At 42.5% G+C, this 18,436-nt stretch overlaps 1 protein-coding gene and 1 long non-coding RNA gene across 3 annotated transcripts in view; one reads left to right on the forward strand and one right to left on the reverse strand.

The window, feature by feature from the left end:
- Positions 1-1,255, reverse strand: part of LOC122786714 — a 29,849-nt gene extending 28,594 nt beyond the window's left edge. For both annotated transcript variants that reach the window (XR_006362480.1, XR_006362479.1), the window contains exons 1-2: positions 1,191-1,255; positions 376-503 (exon numbers count right to left, since the gene is read on the reverse strand). This is a non-coding gene — a long non-coding RNA (uncharacterized LOC122786714). The remainder of the gene's footprint in view (positions 1-375; positions 504-1,190) is intronic.
- col5a2a (collagen, type V, alpha 2a) overlaps positions 1-18,436 on the forward strand; it is a 34,483-nt gene that overhangs the window by 14,801 nt on the left and 1,246 nt on the right. Inside the window, exons 2-53 of the mRNA XM_044053184.1 lie at positions 1,218-1,451; positions 2,333-2,352; positions 2,445-2,477; positions 2,587-2,619; positions 2,863-2,916; positions 3,865-3,957; positions 4,388-4,459; positions 5,203-5,247; positions 5,373-5,426; positions 5,555-5,608; positions 6,365-6,418; positions 6,520-6,573; positions 6,693-6,746; positions 6,937-6,981; positions 7,394-7,447; positions 7,628-7,672; positions 8,277-8,330; positions 8,444-8,542; positions 8,683-8,727; positions 8,862-8,960; positions 9,045-9,098; positions 9,221-9,328; positions 9,542-9,595; positions 9,727-9,825; positions 9,939-9,992; positions 10,099-10,197; positions 10,279-10,332; positions 10,419-10,472; positions 10,548-10,601; positions 11,335-11,388; positions 11,489-11,533; positions 11,615-11,713; positions 11,803-11,910; positions 12,037-12,090; positions 12,295-12,348; positions 12,897-12,950; positions 13,046-13,099; positions 13,183-13,290; positions 13,409-13,462; positions 13,601-13,654; positions 14,108-14,269; positions 14,735-14,842; positions 14,984-15,091; positions 15,171-15,224; positions 15,304-15,411; positions 15,634-15,687; positions 15,843-15,950; positions 16,063-16,116; positions 16,206-16,313; positions 16,607-16,913; positions 17,468-17,649; positions 17,730-17,972. Coding sequence (XP_043909119.1) covers positions 1,218-1,451; positions 2,333-2,352; positions 2,445-2,477; positions 2,587-2,619; positions 2,863-2,916; positions 3,865-3,957; positions 4,388-4,459; positions 5,203-5,247; positions 5,373-5,426; positions 5,555-5,608; positions 6,365-6,418; positions 6,520-6,573; positions 6,693-6,746; positions 6,937-6,981; positions 7,394-7,447; positions 7,628-7,672; positions 8,277-8,330; positions 8,444-8,542; positions 8,683-8,727; positions 8,862-8,960; positions 9,045-9,098; positions 9,221-9,328; positions 9,542-9,595; positions 9,727-9,825; positions 9,939-9,992; positions 10,099-10,197; positions 10,279-10,332; positions 10,419-10,472; positions 10,548-10,601; positions 11,335-11,388; positions 11,489-11,533; positions 11,615-11,713; positions 11,803-11,910; positions 12,037-12,090; positions 12,295-12,348; positions 12,897-12,950; positions 13,046-13,099; positions 13,183-13,290; positions 13,409-13,462; positions 13,601-13,654; positions 14,108-14,269; positions 14,735-14,842; positions 14,984-15,091; positions 15,171-15,224; positions 15,304-15,411; positions 15,634-15,687; positions 15,843-15,950; positions 16,063-16,116; positions 16,206-16,313; positions 16,607-16,913; positions 17,468-17,649; positions 17,730-17,972 — 4,259 coding nt within the window. The remainder of the gene's footprint in view (positions 1-1,217; positions 1,452-2,332; positions 2,353-2,444; positions 2,478-2,586; positions 2,620-2,862; positions 2,917-3,864; positions 3,958-4,387; positions 4,460-5,202; positions 5,248-5,372; positions 5,427-5,554; positions 5,609-6,364; positions 6,419-6,519; positions 6,574-6,692; positions 6,747-6,936; positions 6,982-7,393; positions 7,448-7,627; positions 7,673-8,276; positions 8,331-8,443; positions 8,543-8,682; positions 8,728-8,861; positions 8,961-9,044; positions 9,099-9,220; positions 9,329-9,541; positions 9,596-9,726; positions 9,826-9,938; positions 9,993-10,098; positions 10,198-10,278; positions 10,333-10,418; positions 10,473-10,547; positions 10,602-11,334; positions 11,389-11,488; positions 11,534-11,614; positions 11,714-11,802; positions 11,911-12,036; positions 12,091-12,294; positions 12,349-12,896; positions 12,951-13,045; positions 13,100-13,182; positions 13,291-13,408; positions 13,463-13,600; positions 13,655-14,107; positions 14,270-14,734; positions 14,843-14,983; positions 15,092-15,170; positions 15,225-15,303; positions 15,412-15,633; positions 15,688-15,842; positions 15,951-16,062; positions 16,117-16,205; positions 16,314-16,606; positions 16,914-17,467; positions 17,650-17,729; positions 17,973-18,436) is intronic.

Consider the following 18,436-nt stretch of genomic DNA (forward strand, 5'->3'; position numbering starts at 1 on the left):
GTGGATGGAATTTTCTGGTGATGGAGATTAAAACCAAAGGAGGGAAAATGTTGGTGAATCTAGATAAGGATTCAGATTCACACTCTAAGCTACTTCCTGTGCCATGCCTGTCGGACCGAAATATACAGTAAATCTGTTTCTATTCGACCATGTTACAACATGTAGTGTTGTTGAAACGCCTCAGTATAAGCTGACCTGGACTTTTACCTGACTGTGTGAGCGGGAGCATGACGCCCGTGCTCTCTCTCCCTGCTTTGGGATGTTATACTTTCCCAAACTCCTTCGTGTGACTTATCTGTCCATTATACATTATTATTATATTCAGTAGGTGCCAGGTTACACTCTGCAGCCTCTCTTTTAAACAACCTGACTTACCTGTAGTTTGAAGCTCAGAGCTGCCACCTGCTGGTTGTAATAGGAACAGGTAAGGGTTTCAGGGGCCTCCTCACTGCAGTCTTGACAGATGTGCTTGTAAAGCATATCCATGCCTTTGTTTGCATATTCTGGAAGAAAAAATCGAAGCATCCATTTTAGTCACAGATGTTGTATGTTGTGTATTGTATGTCCAGGATTGTTGATGTCACTTCTGCGATCAGTTCTGTTTGGTGCACATGTCTGCGTTCTTTTAAAAGAGGACACATTTTTGGAGAAACATGTGTCCAGTTTTTGAGCTTCAAGAGGAAGTGAAGTGATCTCATGCCGGAGAGCGGCCGGAGACAAAGGGCTGCACTTTCTAGACTGGGATTCTCTGAGTCTCTGTGCAGGATGCTGCACTCTGGAACACATGGCAAACACACGCTGTTGTTTCAGCTGCGTGCCGCATTGTTCACAGCGCTGCATAAATAGGGACAGTTGAGTGCACCGGTTGATATAAATGTAATGGCTTTAGCATTTAAAAAATCTATATACAGTATATTGTTTTCCAAATGTAAAAGTAATACCACCAACACAGCATGTACGTGGAATATTTCCTCTGCTGAGGCAGCTGCTCCAAGGAGGAATAGTTGAGAGGTTTTTGGGGACATGTTGGGGCAGGTATCATCAGCTACAGAAAACATGACTAATAGAAGGTGGATGGGTGATAATATCCTTCCTTTTCCTGGTAATCTGTGTTTATGAGGATAAAAACTTGAGAAAGGTCAATTATTTTGTGTGTGTGTGTGTGTGTGTGTGTATTTAACTGCACAAACCTGACAGTGTCTTCCTGTGTGTTCCAGGAGATGATGCGGACTGCAAGGCTGACGGCCAGGTGTACACAAACAGGGACATCTGGAAGCCAGAGCCATGCCGGATCTGCGTTTGTGACAACGGTCAGGTCCTGTGCGATGAAATCCAGTGCGACGAGGTGACCAACTGTGAGAAGATAATCATCCCCGACGGCGAGTGCTGCCCTGTCTGTGCGGCGACATCCACCGACGGCGGTGGCGGTGGCGGCGGCGGAGGCACTTTCGGTGGGTCAGAGAGAGTAAACGTGTCTCAGTGAGGGAATAGATTTCACTGAAGCTCAACATTTGAAAGCCCTAAAAGAAGACAAGCAATCTTTCCATCAAGAGTAACAATATCTTATCATTTGACACGTTATCAGATCTGTTTATCTGTCACAGAGCCATTATCAGGCTGCTGCACTCAACATCTTAAAGTGATAGTTTAGTTTGTGTGTGTGTGTATGGTTGTATGAGGTGCTGACAGAGTTGTTCATACCTGATGTCCCAGGAACCAGCGTGAGACATGAATCTTTGTCTTCCCTGAAAACATGGCTGCCAGCATCGACACACACAGAAAAACAGATCTCAGAAGTCTCACTTCATGAAATGGATAATAGGTTTGCTGCTTTGTCTGACATTTAGACGACCTTTCGCAGCCGGACAGATGAGTTTGCAAACTGCTCATTATCCCGCACCAAAGTCGCTATAGAAAAAAAAAAAGAAGAGAGAGAGAAATCAGTGTTTTTAGTTCACATTGACACAGGACGTTTGTGTCACTTTAATTAGTGGATTTCAAACATAAATAGCAACGACTCTCCAATCGGACAAAAGAAGACTACGTAAACATAATCTGAAGATATCATAGAGTCAAGCTTTATGCGGCTAAAATCAGTTTCTGTTTGTGTCCCTGCAGACAGACATTTTTATGAACTATCTCTTTAATCAATAATCTCCCAGCTTTCACACTGACAACTTAATGACACTATTCTTGGCATATAGTTTGGCATATTTGAAGCACTTACTTACTTCTAAATGTTGAAATGCACTTATAAGTCACTTTGGATAAAAGCGACATGTGATGTAATGTAATGTAATGTAACTATTCCATGTGCTTTTCCTCAACGTAGGTGGAAACAGGATCTATAAGGTAGGCTGCAGCTTCATGACTCTGCATTGTCCTCAATTATCATCAATTGATTGCAGTTTTAACGGTCTTGTCATTTCCGGTTGTTCATTCAGGGTCAGAAGGGTGAACCTGGCGATGTCCCACTTGTGAGTGTTTGCAATTCTGAACTATTTGACGCAGACTTTTTCATGATCCCGCAAAGGTTGAGTCTAAATGCAGGATCTGAATGTTTTTTTTCTTATGATTCCTCTACAGATCACTGGAATTGTGGGCCGTCCTGGACCTATGGTGAGGATAACCCTTGTTTCTTTGGGGGGGGTTTTCCTACTTTCAGGGTTGATTGTTCAGCGACCTGAATCGACACTAGATGGCAGAAGAGGACAGTTACCTCCCGCTTAGCTTCACCTTGAAAAGGGCAGCCTCCACACATGTGCATGGTGTTACATCTGTCTGAGGACCGACAGTCCTGTGCTTACGGTACAGTGCTTTGTTGTGTTGTGACTGCATTGTGTTTTTTGTCGATGACGACAGGGACCCCCCGGCTCTCCAGGAGATCGAGGACCACGTGGAAACAAAGGAAGGCCTGTAAGTCACACCCACAACACTGCATGTATATACATATAGTAGGTTACCACATCTCATCTTATCCTTCTGCCTGTTTTCGCTCAGTACATTTCTCATACGTCAATATTTCTTTTAGGATTTTTTGCAGCACATATGCTCATATATACAACGTAATAACATTTTAGAGGCCCGAAGTTTATTGGCCATCATTTATGGTGCAATTATGAACCTGTGCCAAGATCTCAGTCTGTGTAGCTCATTTCTGTTTCTCAGCCTCCACATATAGCCTGACATGAGGCTGTTTTTTGATTAACAAATTCTACAATAAACGCGAAGAAATGTCCGTGGTGTCAGTTTAAAGCTCAACTGCTTCATTACATCCAGACTCTTTGAGGTCATGAGAAACTTTTTAACTCCTCAATCTATCAAAGTCGCTACAGAGGTCAAACTAAAAAAAAATGGATGAAATAAAAACACTGATAGTTCAAGGGTAAGAGAGCAACAGTCTCAATGTAATGTAATGAGGAGAGCTGACGTACAGTGTGCTGACCAAGCAAAAACGTCGCAGCTTGATGAATGAACGTGCCCTCTTGGAGGAGTTGCAATCCCGTTGAGGGCAGCGGGTTCTAGAGTGATTTATTAGCACATAACCGATGGTTTCCCCGCTGCACACACTTTCACAGCCACAGAAATTAATCTGCATCATTTGTAATGAACTGGACCCATTGTACTTCAAAGTGACTTGGCAGCACTGATTGATTCAGCGAGTCTATGTTTCACTTTTTCTTAGTTCACGATATATTAAAAAAAAAAAAAAAGTAAATCAGCACAATTACACAAAAGTGCAGACGAGTGCTTTCCTAGCTGTAAAACAATGACTCTGTGACAGAATGAGCTTAAAAATGGATTTTAAACTAGTGACTCAGCAGATTCTCTCCCTCTCTCTCTATCTATCTATTTATTTTCTAGGGCCTGCGCGGTGTTGCAGGTTACGATGGAGAGCCTGGTGTGCCAGGTCAGCCTGGTGAACCAGGGCCTCCAGGACATCCAACACACCCAGGGGTGAGTGATGCAGGAAACGCTCTTCACATACAGTACATGCATGCGCGGGAAGGAAAGTAAAGATGTTGTTGTCCCTCAGAAAAACTGCTCACACACCTCAAGAAAAACAAACGAGGCCTAAACTAAAGTACCCTAATGTGATGTCAGCAACAGCCTATGTGCATGATGGGATTAAAGGTGAATCATGTACCAACTGGGCTTTTCAGTATATGACAGCTTTTCATTAGTTAGATTTGTTTTGCACAATTCTATTTTATATACCTTATGTTGTTGTTGTTGTTGCTGTTGTAAAGCACTTGGACCCAGATTTGCTTTGCATTTACCCCCCCATCTGTCTCCCAGTTGAACGGTTAATGTTAAACAGAGTAATAAAACACACTGAATCACCACCCTAAATCTAAAATAAAAAGGTGTTTTGTTTCACCTGCAGGGTCTCGGAGCCCACATGGCTTCAGGGTTTGACGGCAAATCGGGACCACAAGGCATGCTGAGCGGCTCAAGGGTAAGACGGTGTCAGCAAAATGTAAAAGAAAAGCTGGCAAATGTGTCAGTGTCTCCGTTAATCCACTTATCCACAACGACGACAAAAGCCCCATATGTCTTCTAAAATAAGCTCTGATTCCACGTAAGAAAATTGACTTTTTCTGGCAGGAGAGCGTCAAGCTGACAGCTATAAGGACATCTCTATGCCGATGTGTTAAAATGTGTGTGTACTGGCTGCCAATACTTACTGCATATGTTTTTAACCAGTGCTCAAAAAGAAAAAAGAAGCTGCTGAAACACTTTTCTAGTTCTGGGTTTAAATCATTTGCGTTTCAGTCAAGACGAATGAAAACATCTACGGAAGACAACCATTTAGCAGACCACAGTCTGTTGGCTAGTCTAATGAAAATGTGTTCCGCCTTCAGTGAGTCTGGTTGTTCTAATGTGTCAGACTTAAAGGGGTCCATGAATTTAGTGCCAGTTTGACTGACTTTAAAGAGAGTTAAGCTAGAATTCACTCTACATTTCCGCACACGTGGGTATATACTTGATCTGGATGACCTGTGATGCCTCCTGAGTATGGATTGCACCTCAGAATATAGCGTTTGGGGTCAGTTCGGAAGACGCAGCATTCAGACTGGTCCTTAGTGTTGATCACTCAGGATGTATGTTTGCACCAGGTCTGAACCGAGTCCATGATGAAGCAGATGAAAGTCATTTCCACCACCACACTGAAGTCATTGTTCCCTCTCTTTGTCTTAGGGTGAGTCAGGAACAAGAGGACCTCCTGGCCCAAACGGCACACCAGTAAGTTTGCACAGCATCTTCGACATGTTTGGGACTGACAACCATGCAATCACTAATAATAATTCATTGCACATTCGCTCCCTGCCTTTATTCAAACACTTTAATCTTTCTCTCCCTCCTGTTAGGGTCAGTCTGGACAACAAGGGCCCCCTGGAGATGTTGGAGAGCCAGGACAAATGGTATAATGCTATTCCTCTGTAAAGTTCATGTGTATGTTCCAAGTCTTATTGCAAAGTGCAAAAGTACACATAGTGTATGACAGATGGACTGGGCTGAATAAAGTTGTTGTTGATGTTGTGTGTTTTAGGGTCCATCTGGCCAGAGGGGACCTGAAGGTCCTCCAGGGAAACCAGGTGAAGATGTAAGTATTGCACTTGGTTCTGTCATGATTATGTGCAATCTTGGAACCCAAGGACTATTATTGTCTGGCAACGAATGAGCTCCTGGTGATAATGGCCTTTTAGTATAAGCACCTGATAAACAGCCCAAGGCTCTACGATGCAGTTATGGAGTTGGACTTGAGAGACAATGTACATGAGCAGATGTCTTCTAGTTTTTGGTGAATCTAAGTATTTCGGGGATTTTTTTGGCAACCAAAGTTGCTCAAACATTATTGGTTAAACTGGAAACCACATGACAGATTATGATGTGTAAAACTCACACTGATAAGTAAGAAACATGTGGAATGACCAATTAACTTCCCACCCCCATTGTTTGAAGAGGATCCTGAAGCTACTTAACAATCACAGTGCACAGTCAACGTTTACCGCTCGTGTAATTGCATACCCTCACTGACCTGCATGCTAACACTTACACTTTCTCCAGAGTCTCCATCAAATCCAAACACATTATTTAAACATGTTATCAGGCATTTTTCTCTCCTCCCTTGTCTTTCACTTAGTAAGAGATAATAAAAGACTTCATGTTGGCGACAGTGTCATGACAACAGTGTAATGAAAGGATTCTAGTTTTCATTGCACTGTAAGGGTAAGTCTACAATTCTAGTGTACTATTAGGAAGACACACTCCTTCACTAAGTCAAAACCAGAGAGGATAATTCTGATGAGCAGTCATTTAACTTTTACAGTAAAATAAATGTCCTAATGTCCTCAAACAGGGAGAGTCAGGCAAATCAGGAAATCCTGGAGAGATTGGATTCCCTGGATCAGCGGTCAGTGTCTCCACACATGCATCACACAACTAAACTATCAGTTACCTGTTAAATCTTCAGTAGATGGAACTGATGGTGCTGTTCCATGTCACATTGTGTAGGGTCCTAGAGGATTCCCTGGTACCCCCGGACCTCCTGGACTGAAGGGTCACAGAGTAAGTCTTAACTATCAATCAACACAGATGGCAAAACAAATACATTATTCTGTCCTTTTGGTATACATGATGAAGAAAATGTGTCAGAGTCACTTAGTTCACTATCTTTTTCTCGTCAGGGCCACGGTGGACCACAAGGCCAAAAAGGTGAATTTGGAGCTGTTGGATCTAAGGTATAAAACAAACCAAGCATTTTTATTTTCAGTCCGTGTGCTCAGTGTTTGGCTTGTTCATTAAATAATACTAATGGTGTTTGAATGAGTTGATTACCTGCCTTTTGAAAGGGCTTGTGAACTATCTTATATATATAGCATAGTACTGTTTCACTCTAACTAAACACATCCCTTGTTTGTGGTTTTCTAGGGTGCCACTGGCCCCCCTGGTCCAATGGGAGGACCTGGACCCATGGTAAATACTATTCTAAAAGTTCTACTGCTTTATTTAAGTGTCCACAGAGCTAGTCTAACATAATCAATCTGCATCTACAATCTACAATGCATCTACATACCTCATGAGAACACATTTCACTGCGCTGATAAATAAAAAGATTTTGTGCAAGAAGCAAATATTGTAATAAATGGGAACACAATCAAAAACCAACAGATACATTTTCTTTCACTAACTGTTTGAACATTTATGGAAACCAGTTTATAGTTTGGGCATCCTCTACAGATTAAACAGTAATTTATGGGTATGAATATACATGGACTACAGTGCTACATAGTTCGCAATTTGCTCTTATGTTGAACGAGACAAGGCTCTGGAAATGCAAGTATTTCATGAAAGATGGCTCTAATCTTGAGTTGCACGTTTATCACAGGGTCCCGCTGGAATGCCAGGGGAGAGAGGACGTCCAGGACCCGGCGGTATTGCAGTAAGGATGATTAAAACTATGTAACTGTAACAGGTTTTCTCCTTGATGTTTTTAAAATCCAACATGAATACATTTAAAAACAACAGGTTTGTGTTCTGACAGTTTTTTAAGGGTCGCTATTTGACTGCTTATTTTATGAATCAAAGACATTTCTTTAATTTTCTCTTTCTTTACCTTTAGGGGAAACGTGGGTCACCTGGTAATCTTGGAAAACCTGGTCCAATGGTAAGTGAGCCAGTATTTCCTCAGTGTTTTAAAGGGGCATAATATATGTGAGATAACACCATGAACGTTTAAATGAACTTTTATGGAATGTATGCAGTTTTAAAATAGCACATTGTGAACCTTCAGCAACAGGCAGAGATTGAAAGTGAAAGTGTGTCTGCTCCGAGCAGCAGATTCACAGCGAACCTATGAGAAGAAAGCTTCTGCCAAGGTTAGCACGTTTTGCTAATTTGCTAACCTTGGCAGAAGCTTTCTGTTTTGCTTCCTTGTCCATGGGAACATTATCCACACAGGAATATCTGACTGCAACTTTCTCTTTGCCTTCATCCATTTATATTTGACCACATCTCTACAGTTTTTCATCTCCTCTGCCATTGACATTTTTGAGAGGGATAGTCAAGCTTTCTAGGTTTGACAACATTTGGCATATCTGACACGTTGCTTTAATGTGTTTCCTTAATTTCTGATGACATATCATGGTCATTTTATGATGTAATGTAACATATTTCCACACAATATTTACATTTACCTGATGAGACCAGAGATGTCACTTCCACACAAGGTATAAATGCAGATAAGTCATCGTTGCTGTTTGTTTTAACAGGGTCCTCTGGGTCTCAGTGGCCCAGCTGGATATCCAGGAACCCCAGGAATGAAGGCAAGTACAGATAAATCACTCTTCCTTCACTCTTATGTAATACCCAATTCAAAACTAGATGTGTCAAAGTCATATTTCGCATTTGTTAATTGTACTGTGATTGTTTTCCAAAGGGACAACCTGGTCCCACTGGAGTCAGGGGTCCCGAGGGCCCACAGGGACAGAGAGGAGAGACCGGTCATCAGGGTAGAGCTGGACCAGTTGGCTTGCAGGTCAATTTCTTACTTTACTTCTGTATACACCACATACAAAGCATCATAAGGCTGATTCTGTATGGACTGCTATGACCATCTCATAACACTGCCCAGTGCACTGCTTTTATGATCTAACCACACAATATTTGTGCTTAAAGGGACCCATGGGCACAGATGGTGGGCCTGGTGCCAAGGGACCAGTGGTATGTACACAGTTTTGTATATAAAATAGAACTGTCTGATATTAACGAAACACGCAACAGGCAATAACATTGTTATCTCTAATAGAGTACAGTTATGATGTGAGGTCACATGTAACATGACTGACTTTTCACAGGGTAATCTTGGTCCACAAGGTCAAGGTGGCCATATTGGACCCCCTGGCCCGCCAGGACCTCAAGGAAGCACTGGTCAGCCTGGTATTAAAGGGCAACTGGTAATATGGCTTTTAGAATGACTTTTTATCACTGTAATCTTTTGTAAAATACATACAAAAGATTTTTGAACATTTGTGTTCCAGGGAGATGTTGGTGTACCAGGATTTAAAGGAGAAGCTGGACCCAAAGGAGAATCTGTAAGCTCCACATGAATCTGCAGAAATTCTTTATTAATCAGACCTTTTTAAACAAGGGAATAAAAGATAAGGAAGAGACTCTTGGTTTCAACTGTATTTTGACTTACGTGTCAACTTTCTAGGGTCCGTCAGGGTCCCAGGGTGTGATTGGACCTCAGGGCGAGGAAGGAAAGCGAGGGCCACGTGGAGACTCTGGCTCTGTCGGTCCTGCTGGTCCTGTTGGTGAGAGAGTGAGTCATCATTCTGCATCTTACTGTAATAATTGTCATTAACTGAGCTGCTCTTCGGGGACAGGGGTCATCAAAGTGATGAACTGTGTCGAGAAAATCCCATGCCTAATTGAATGGGATCTTTATTTTACAGAACCTGTTAAATACAGCTGTCATCCACCTTTTTTGTCAGTGTAGGCGTATATAAATCAAACATGTTGATGTGTTTCATAGGGATCTCCTGGTAACAGAGGATTCCCTGGTGCTGATGGGCTTCCAGGGCCTAAGGTACAGTGAATTTTCCTACATACAGCTTCTAGAAGTTGTTTCACTCTTTACTGCATTATGTATATATAACCACAAAACGGCAGTAGTAAATAGTAACAGCAAAATTAATCAAACACTTTATTTTTGTAAAGGGTGCTCAAGGAGATCGTGGAACATCTGGACCACCAGGGCCCAAAGGTTCTCTAGGAGACCCTGGTCGTACAGGAGAACCTGGTCTACCAGGTGCAAGGGTAACACTGAAGAGCTTGATATTTTTCTTCAAAGACTGAACATCTTTTAATTGTCTTCATTTTTTTCACTCTAACGTCTGTTAACTATACTTTCGATCTCTTATTTTTCAAAGGGTCTTACTGGTACCCCTGGAGTCCAGGGGGCAGAAGGCAAGCCAGGACCACTGGTAGGTTCACAATGCTCATTCAAAAATAAGTCATTGGATACACTGTAACATGTGGTCTGATTATAATCTCGATGGCTGAGTCTAATATGCTTTGCTTCTTATTAAGGGTGCCCCAGGTGAGGATGGTCGTCCAGGTCCAGCAGGGTCCATTGGAAACAGAGGTCCTGCAGGAACTATGGGAGTTCCAGGCCCCAAGGGCTTCAGCGTAAGATGGCAAAGTCAATGTATTAAAGGTCCGTTAGTAATTGATCAGTTCCCCATACTTAAATTCACTTTACTTTGAAAGGGTGACCCAGGAAAGACAGGTGAACAAGGATCTGCAGGCGTGTCAGGTCAAAGGGTGAGTACTGTTGATGACTGAAAAACCGTGTACTTGTTTGCATGTTTTCTTTACTTAGATTTTACAACATTACGCTTTGTTTTCAGGGACCTCCTGGAAAAGATGGTGAAGTGGGCCCAGCTGGTCCCCCAGGACCATCTGTAAGTGTTATTTTCCATTATTTTCCTCCAAACTGTCATTACAAATGACTGAGACATTAATGTCTTTTCTCACAGGGTGTTGCAGGAGACAGAGGAGAGCAAGGACCTCCAGGTGTAAATGGATTCCAGGTAGGTAATGTGTTTTGTCTGGTAGTAAAATATGTCCTTCCATGAGCAGCTAGTCGCCGCTGTTGGGTAATATTACTTTGAAAAGTAACTTATTACAATGAAATGAACATTGTCCATAATTGCATTTTGCTCTCTGAGCTGCCACACACATGTTCAGTGATATCCTGTATGTAACAAAGCACCAGGTGACTTCTTGCCTGCCTGCCAAACATTATGAGAGAAACCTAGGTTTAGCTGGCAAACCCCTGGCAGATAAGAAATTGAAAATATCAATACTGAAACTATTTGATAAGTAAATAAATAACTAAATAACTGAGTATTTGGAAATGTAAATTGCAGAACATCTGGTACTTACTATCACTGCATAGCTGTACTGCTCTTATACTTATTTTAAAAAACATACTTATATTGTTATATTTTTAATTGTTAATAGTTTATATTTAGAGAATGTTTGTTATGCAATCGTACTTGGCAATAAAGCCTTTTCTGATTTTGATTCTGATTCTGATCTTGCTAACCTCCAACACAGCTAGTCACTGGTTTGACCCGAGGCTGGACAGACCTTTCGTGCATGTCCCATACTGTTTCCTCTTTCCACTTTCCTATCTATCAAAAAAGGCAAAATGCCAAAGATAGATGCATTTCATCAGTTCATGAGCATGAATGTGTAAAAATCTGGAGGCTGTGCTGCTGAAGTGTTTGTATGACAATGCAAAATGTATGTGTTCTTTAGGGTCTGCCTGGAAATCAAGGTCCCCCAGGAGAACCTGGAAAACCAGGCGATCAAGTGAGTGTGACAAAATAAGGTTTACACACTAATACATCAGTTGTTTGTACATTGTAAACTCTGTTTGAATTCAAATCATACCTGTGTTTGTGATCGTCAGGGAATTCCTGGAGAGCTTGGTGCTGTTGGTCAAATTGGACCGAGGGTAAGTGAATCTCATTTTCTCTACAGTTGATAAAGACTCCTTACTTCCTGCTTGACTGTGAAAGTGATCACTTTTCTCCAGGGGGAGCGTGGGATACCTGGAGAGAGAGGCGATTTAGGCCCAAATGGTCTGCAGGGACCTAAAGGAATTCCTGGTGCACCTGGTCCAGATGGACCAAAGGTATTATCACAATCAGACAATCTACAGTATGTTTTTGTGCCACAGACAGACATAAGAAAACGACTAACTCTTGGTGTTTGTCACTGAAGGGAAGCCCTGGTCCTACAGGTGCACTGGGTGATGTGGGTCCTCCAGGTCTTCAGGGAATGCCAGGAGAAAGAGGCATCTCTGGGCCTTCTGGGCCTAAAGGTGACAGGGTAAGTTTGTCATCACCATCATCTTCTAATATTATTATTTCTTACTCACGACAAACATTCTGTAGCATGTGCAAAATCATAACAACATCTTGAATGGAGGATGTTTATTTTCTTCTGTCTGCATAGGGGTCAATTGGTGAGAAAGGATCAGAAGGTACACCAGGAAATGATGGAGCAAGAGTAAGAACATTTTCTTTCACTCAGTGCAAATAGTCAACATGAACACAGTTATTCAAGTTACCTTTGTACGGCTTCCAATGATGCTGTCTCACCTGGGGCTTGTCACAACTTGTTCAAATAAATGCATCCACGGACATGACAGCACAGGTTAATGGTAGCAATGATGAGCCGCTATCTCCAACAGTGTTTCTTTTCTGCCAACAGGGGGCCCCAGGTCCTGTTGGCCCACTAGGACCTGCTGGACCCAGTGGTGAGAAGGTACAGTTTTTTTTCTTTTGTAGTTTACACACATCACAAAAGCAGCTGACAATGATTCAAGATTATGGCAACAGGAAGTACGGTTGGTTAGCTGTTGGTGATGTTTTGCACCAGTGGGCATCCATAATGAGACTTACTGCCCTGGATTAAATCATCAATTACTTTGTCTCTTTCCTTAATGTACTTCTCTTCTACTTCAGTTTTGGTCACCTTAGTCATGTGTTTGTTTGTTGTTGGTGGTTTTACATTTGTAATGTTGCATTACTGTCTTCCTCATCTCTTTCCTTTCCCTCTACTGCCTCCTTCTGCACTTCCTCAACTATGTCAGACTGTGAATTTGTTACTGGGAAAGTGTTAGTTCCCAGGGATGCCCATTAAACTGTTCATTCTTATTTTCTTGGCAGTAACTCAAAGCATCTGTCAGCTTGTGATGACGTCAGCTATAGCACTGCTTCTTAGAAACATAAAAATGCTGGCTTTATGGAACGACACATGCTCAATAAATGATTGTAGAAACTATTGTCAGTCAACCTGTGAAATCATTTCAGGGTGAACCTGGACCCAAAGGACCAGCTGGACCGCCAGGATCCAGAGGAATGCCTGTGAGTCTACCTGGTCTGTCATTAATCCTATTTGGTCTTGTTTATTGTGCAGCAGGATGTGCAGTATAATCTTGCATATAAATCTTCTTCCACAGGGAGCAAGAGGTGAACCTGGTCCAATTGGTGCTGTTGGATTTTCTGGACCCCCTGTAAGTAATTAAACATGTCTCTCAGCTTTATAGCAGTTATTTATTTGTTGAAATAACTTTATCCCAACTCTTACGCTCTGCAGGGTCCTGATGGTCAACCTGGAGTCAAGGGAGAGCCTGGAGAGCCAGGCCAGAAAGGAGATGCTGGATCACCTGGACCTCAAGGCTTGTCTGGCGCTCATGGACCTCCTGTGAGTTGCATATGTTTTGTTACTTTTTCAAATAAACAATAACATGATATCATAATGTCATTAGTAGTATTTATACCTGTTTGTGATGAATGTCTCTAATTGGCTGTTGTTTTCTCAGGGACCTGTAGGTGTTGCTGGGCTGAAAGGCGGAAGAGGAACACAGGGCGCACCGGTAAGATAATTAGAGCACCACTCCTTATTGTTTGATCCATGTTGTGCAGATGTGCCTGTCAATAGTCGCTGTCATTGCTTTCTGTTACCAACTTGAAAATCTATGTCTGAGCACCTTGTATAATTTCTCTCCTTCCAGGGTCCCACTGGTTTCCCTGGATCTGCAGGAAGAGTGGGACCACCCGGCCCAACTGTAAGTATCATTTAACACAGTCAAGAAACCAGGTGGAATTAAGATTATAACACACACCAGCAGCTAATCTCAAAACAGGCTTGGATCAAATTTCTCCAAGCATCAAACATTTTATTGCACCTGTTCGTCTGCAAAACTCCTCTATCTTGGTTTGGACTCTCCTTGGTGCAGGTTGAGCTTAGACTGAGCCAGGCTCTAGTTGCACATTAGATCCAATGGTTGGCCTCTTCAGCATCTGTGATACATTAGCATTGTGATTTGTGCATTCCACTTACACACATTCCAACCCACATAGGTAAAGCCCCAAATTCTAAATTATGATTTTGAGCCAAAGGAGAAAGATTCATATTAATTCTACTGAAATGAGTCTCACAAGTTTAGCAACAAATATCCATGTCACTTACTGCACTGTAGAGTCATCTTTACACAGTAGTACGATGTTTTTCCTACCAGGGACCAGTTGGAGAACCTGGACCTCTTGGGCTTCCAGGAAAAGAGGGACCTCGCGGTCTTCGTGGAGACCATGGACCCCCTGGAAGACAAGGAGAGCATGGTCCACCAGGACCATCAGGCAGCCCAGGGGACAAAGGAGACTCTGGCGAAGATGGACCCACGGTAAACTGATGTTTTAGTGATGACAGGCAGCCAATTTGATAAATGCAGACACAAAAAATTAAAATATCTATATTTGAACATTGTTAGAAAAATGTCTCTAATTAACTGAAGGATTTGTCCTCCTGTCATTATTGTAAGACTATTAAAACTGATGGGCCACTTATCACTCCATGTTGCTGCATGCTGTAAAGAAAAGTGCCTTTTTATTGACCCAAGCATGCTGTATTTATTTTAATTGCTTTGTCATTACTGTTGACGATGTTAATTCCTCTGAAACACATATTCATTAAAATGAAACCACTGTTTAAACAGTCTAGGTTTTATGAAATTGAAAAGAAAATCATCTGATATCTACAACATATCAGTTTTCTTATTATTAATATTATTTTTATTATTATTTCCAAACAGATTCACATTAGGTTTCCATAATCCTGTTTTAATGAACATCTTTGATCTTTGCTACAGGGTCCCGATGGTCCTCCAGGTCCAGCTGGAACCACAGGACAGAGAGGAATTGTCGGTCTTCCTGGTCAGAGAGGAGAGCGTGGAATGCCAGGTCTTCCAGGACCAGGGGTCTGTATCACTGACATCCTGATTCTACTGCACATTTCTTTTTTTTACAGCCAAAAATTAAATGTGTCTTTTGATTAGTGTGTGGTGGGTGGAATTGGCTTTTAAGTGCCACATTATGAAATAGCTGTTTCTTGCTCTTAGGGTCCACCAGGAAAACAGGGTTCTCCAGGATCATCTGGAGAGAAAGGTCCCCCAGGTCCAGTTGGTTCTCCTGGTGCTAATGGACCTCGTGGTGATCCTGGTCCTGATGTAAGTTTAAGTTTCAAATTCTTCCCTCAAGACTTTCTCTGAAGTTGTCACATGTGTTATGTTTTCATGTGCTTTTCAGGGCCCTGCAGGTTCTGATGGCCCTCCAGGCAGGGACGGTGTTCTTGGACAAAGAGTAAGTGACTGCAATAATTGTGTGCTACATAAATGTGTTGCATATTTTACGCAACAAATAACCAGTGTTACTTCTCTAGGGAGATAGAGGAGATTCTGGTCCAGAGGGATTGATTGGGCCACAGGGACTTCCAGGCCCTCCAGGTCCTGTTGGTGCACCAGGTGATGCTGGAAGGCGAGGAGAGGCTGTAAGTGGACATTTTCCAAGTTGGTGTCTCTGCTGATCAGCAAGATGTAAAAGAGTAATAACTGAGTAATGCAAACGAGAACATTCTGGTAGGAGACTTGATTTAACCTCTGGAGGCTGGTTGGTACGTGACTAGTTTTAATATGAAGTGACAGGAAGGATGTGTGAGCTGGAATTCATCTGTTCTCCCTGAGGGCCATATAATGATCTGACCCATTTACAGGGCTCAAGAGGACCAGTTGGTCCACCTGGCTCGGCCGGAAAGAGAGGATTAGTGGTGAGTCTGCAATATCCAAATCAGAGCATCTTGACACGATGTGAAATACAATCCTGCTGAAAGACCTTATATGCTTTGTGGGCTTTTGTAAATTACTTTTTCTTAGTTGTTTTCCCATGACCAAAAGGAATATGAGATGAATCTTTCTTATGCAGGGACCCCAAGGACCAAGAGGAGATAAGGGTGACCTTGGTGATCATGGAGAGAGGGGACAGAAGGGACATCGTGGTTTCACAGGATTGCAGGGTCTTCCTGGACCTCCAGTAAGTCACAGTAATGAAATCATGTGGTCAGACCCATTTCAGAATCACCATTCTATTTATAGCTGGGAAAATAATAATAATAATAATGATTAAAAAAATATTTTTCTTTTAGGGTACAACTGGTGAGCAAGGAGCTCCAGGAATTGTTGGACCAAGTGGTGCCAGGGTAAATCTTTTGTAGCATTCTGAGTTAAGATGTATATGACAGCGCTCATATAAGGCTAACAAGTATTAACCAATATGTTACTCCTAAAGGGACCTCCTGGACCTATTGGGCCTCATGGAAAGGAAGGATACGTTGGACAGCCGGGGCCCATGGGACCTCCCGGAACTCGTGGTATCAGTGGAGAAATTGGACCAGAGGTAGGATTGGAAGACTTTGACCAATCAGGTCATAGAAAATACCATGACTGTTTCACTGTGGTCATCTTTTGTTTGGTACCAAAATTGTACAGTGTATTTGGGACATTTAAGAAAGTTGATATATATGAAATAAATAAAACAGAGAGTTTGCCTCATTGTGTATGAAAGGAGCTTCAGTCTGTCCTCAACTGATGAGATGAGCTCAGGACAGAGCGCGTCAATCTCAATACATGAGTATTTAAGCAACCTGTGGATAAATCTCAGCAGTCAACATACTTTCCGGCAATCCACAGGGTCCTCCAGGAGAGCCTGGTCCTGCAGGTCCTCCCGGTCCCCCAGGACCTCCTACGGCTGCCATGGATGACCTCTTTGGCCCTCAGGATTATGACTCTGGTCCTCCTCCTCCTCCTGAGTTTAGTGAGGATGAGGCTCTGCCCAACAGCAATTCCTCCAACTCAGTGGTTGTTGACCCCAGCGTCCAGGCCACGCTGAAGGCTCTCAGCAGCCAGATTGGCAGCATGAAGAGTCCAGACGGCAGCAAGAAATATCCTGCCAGGACCTGTGATGACCTGAAGCGATGCTACCCCATGAAGAAGAGTGGTGAGTGTCACACTCGTGATAAAGGTCTGATTTCTTGTTACAAGAAACTCAGAGGTTGTAAAATGTACATAATCATTTGAAATAAAGAAAAATGTGCTGCTTTAGAACAAGCTTTTTATATATCTAGGCTACAGCAGCCAGAACAGAAGTGCGTTAAGGGTTTTGAAGTGGACACTGACTTCACAAATATAGACAAATGGCTCCGCCTACCTCAACCTCATAAATCAACTAAAAGATGGTGAAAAAGGCAGAGTGATGTATTCATGCTCTCATTTTCTAAATGAGTGTGCAGTCTCTGTTAACCCTACACTTGCAAATGCCTGAGTCCCATGTATGATATGAATTTGAATCACAGTTTTCTTCTCTCAGTCAGCCCACTTGTTTAAGATGATGTTAACTGCTTCCTTCTCATGTGAGAAATGTGTAGATGGGATCTTGTCAGGACACGCCTCGTTGTCCTGTAACGTTAATTTGACATACTCACATGTCTGCATGTTGGGGAAAAATAGCAGCTCTACCAAGCCTAACGACCCACTGATCGCTTTGTCACGTAGGTGAGTACTGGGTCGATCCAAACCAAGGCAGTGCTGAGGACGCCATCAAAGTCTTCTGCAACATGGACACCGGGGAGACCTGCATTTCCGCCAACCCGCCCAACATACCTCGCAAAACGTGGTGGAGCTCCTCCAGGAACAAGCCTGTGTGGTTCGGAGCAGATATCAACAGAGGAACTCAAGTGAGAGCTTGTAGTTGATTGAGATGTTGTTCAAGACTTTGTGGACGACTCTTTATTGATTGTGATATTTGTTCCTCCAGTTTGCTTATGGCAACAAAGATCAGCCTGCGAACTCCATCGCCGTGCAGATGACCTTCATCCGCCTCTTGTCCAAGGAGGCATCTCAAAGCATCACATACCACTGCAAGAACTCTGTGGGCTACAAGGACGAGAAGACGGGCAATTTGAAGAAAGCTGTGATCCTCAAAGGCTCCAATGACCTGGAGCTTAAAGCAGAGGGAAACAACCGCTTTAGATACACAGTGGTGGAAGACTCCTGCTCAGTAAGTCCCATCATACAGTAGCTTTTAGAAATGATTAAGAGTAGCATGTATTCTATATGACTGTTCTCAACTTTGCTAAATCTAGCAATGACTTAGACTTTGGGCCACACTGAATGTCATTTTGACAACCGTGTTATCAAACTAGATAGATGCCCCTATGAGACACACTCTTCTTGAGAATATAGCCCTCACCTCCACCTCTATTTTTCCTGAGAGTCACAGTGAAACACACAATTTCAACGCCTACATCTGTCGAATTTGTCACAAACATGTCTTCGGTACCTCAGGAAGAGTGTTCTAGCTTTTTGGTTCCCCTAGATTCGTCACTGCTTTTATTATTATTATCATTGTTGTGAAATACTTGCAACGGATGCATAGGTCACACTGCAGCGTTTCATTTTGCAATCAAATTAAATGGTGGTGCTTCACAAAAATACAACAGGATAGTGTCTTTCAGGGGAAAT

The sequence above is a fragment of the Solea senegalensis genome, linkage group LG2 (genome assembly GCF_019176455.1).
Source record: "Solea senegalensis isolate Sse05_10M linkage group LG2, IFAPA_SoseM_1, whole genome shotgun sequence".
Taxonomy (NCBI): Eukaryota; Metazoa; Chordata; class Actinopteri; order Pleuronectiformes; family Soleidae; genus Solea; species Solea senegalensis.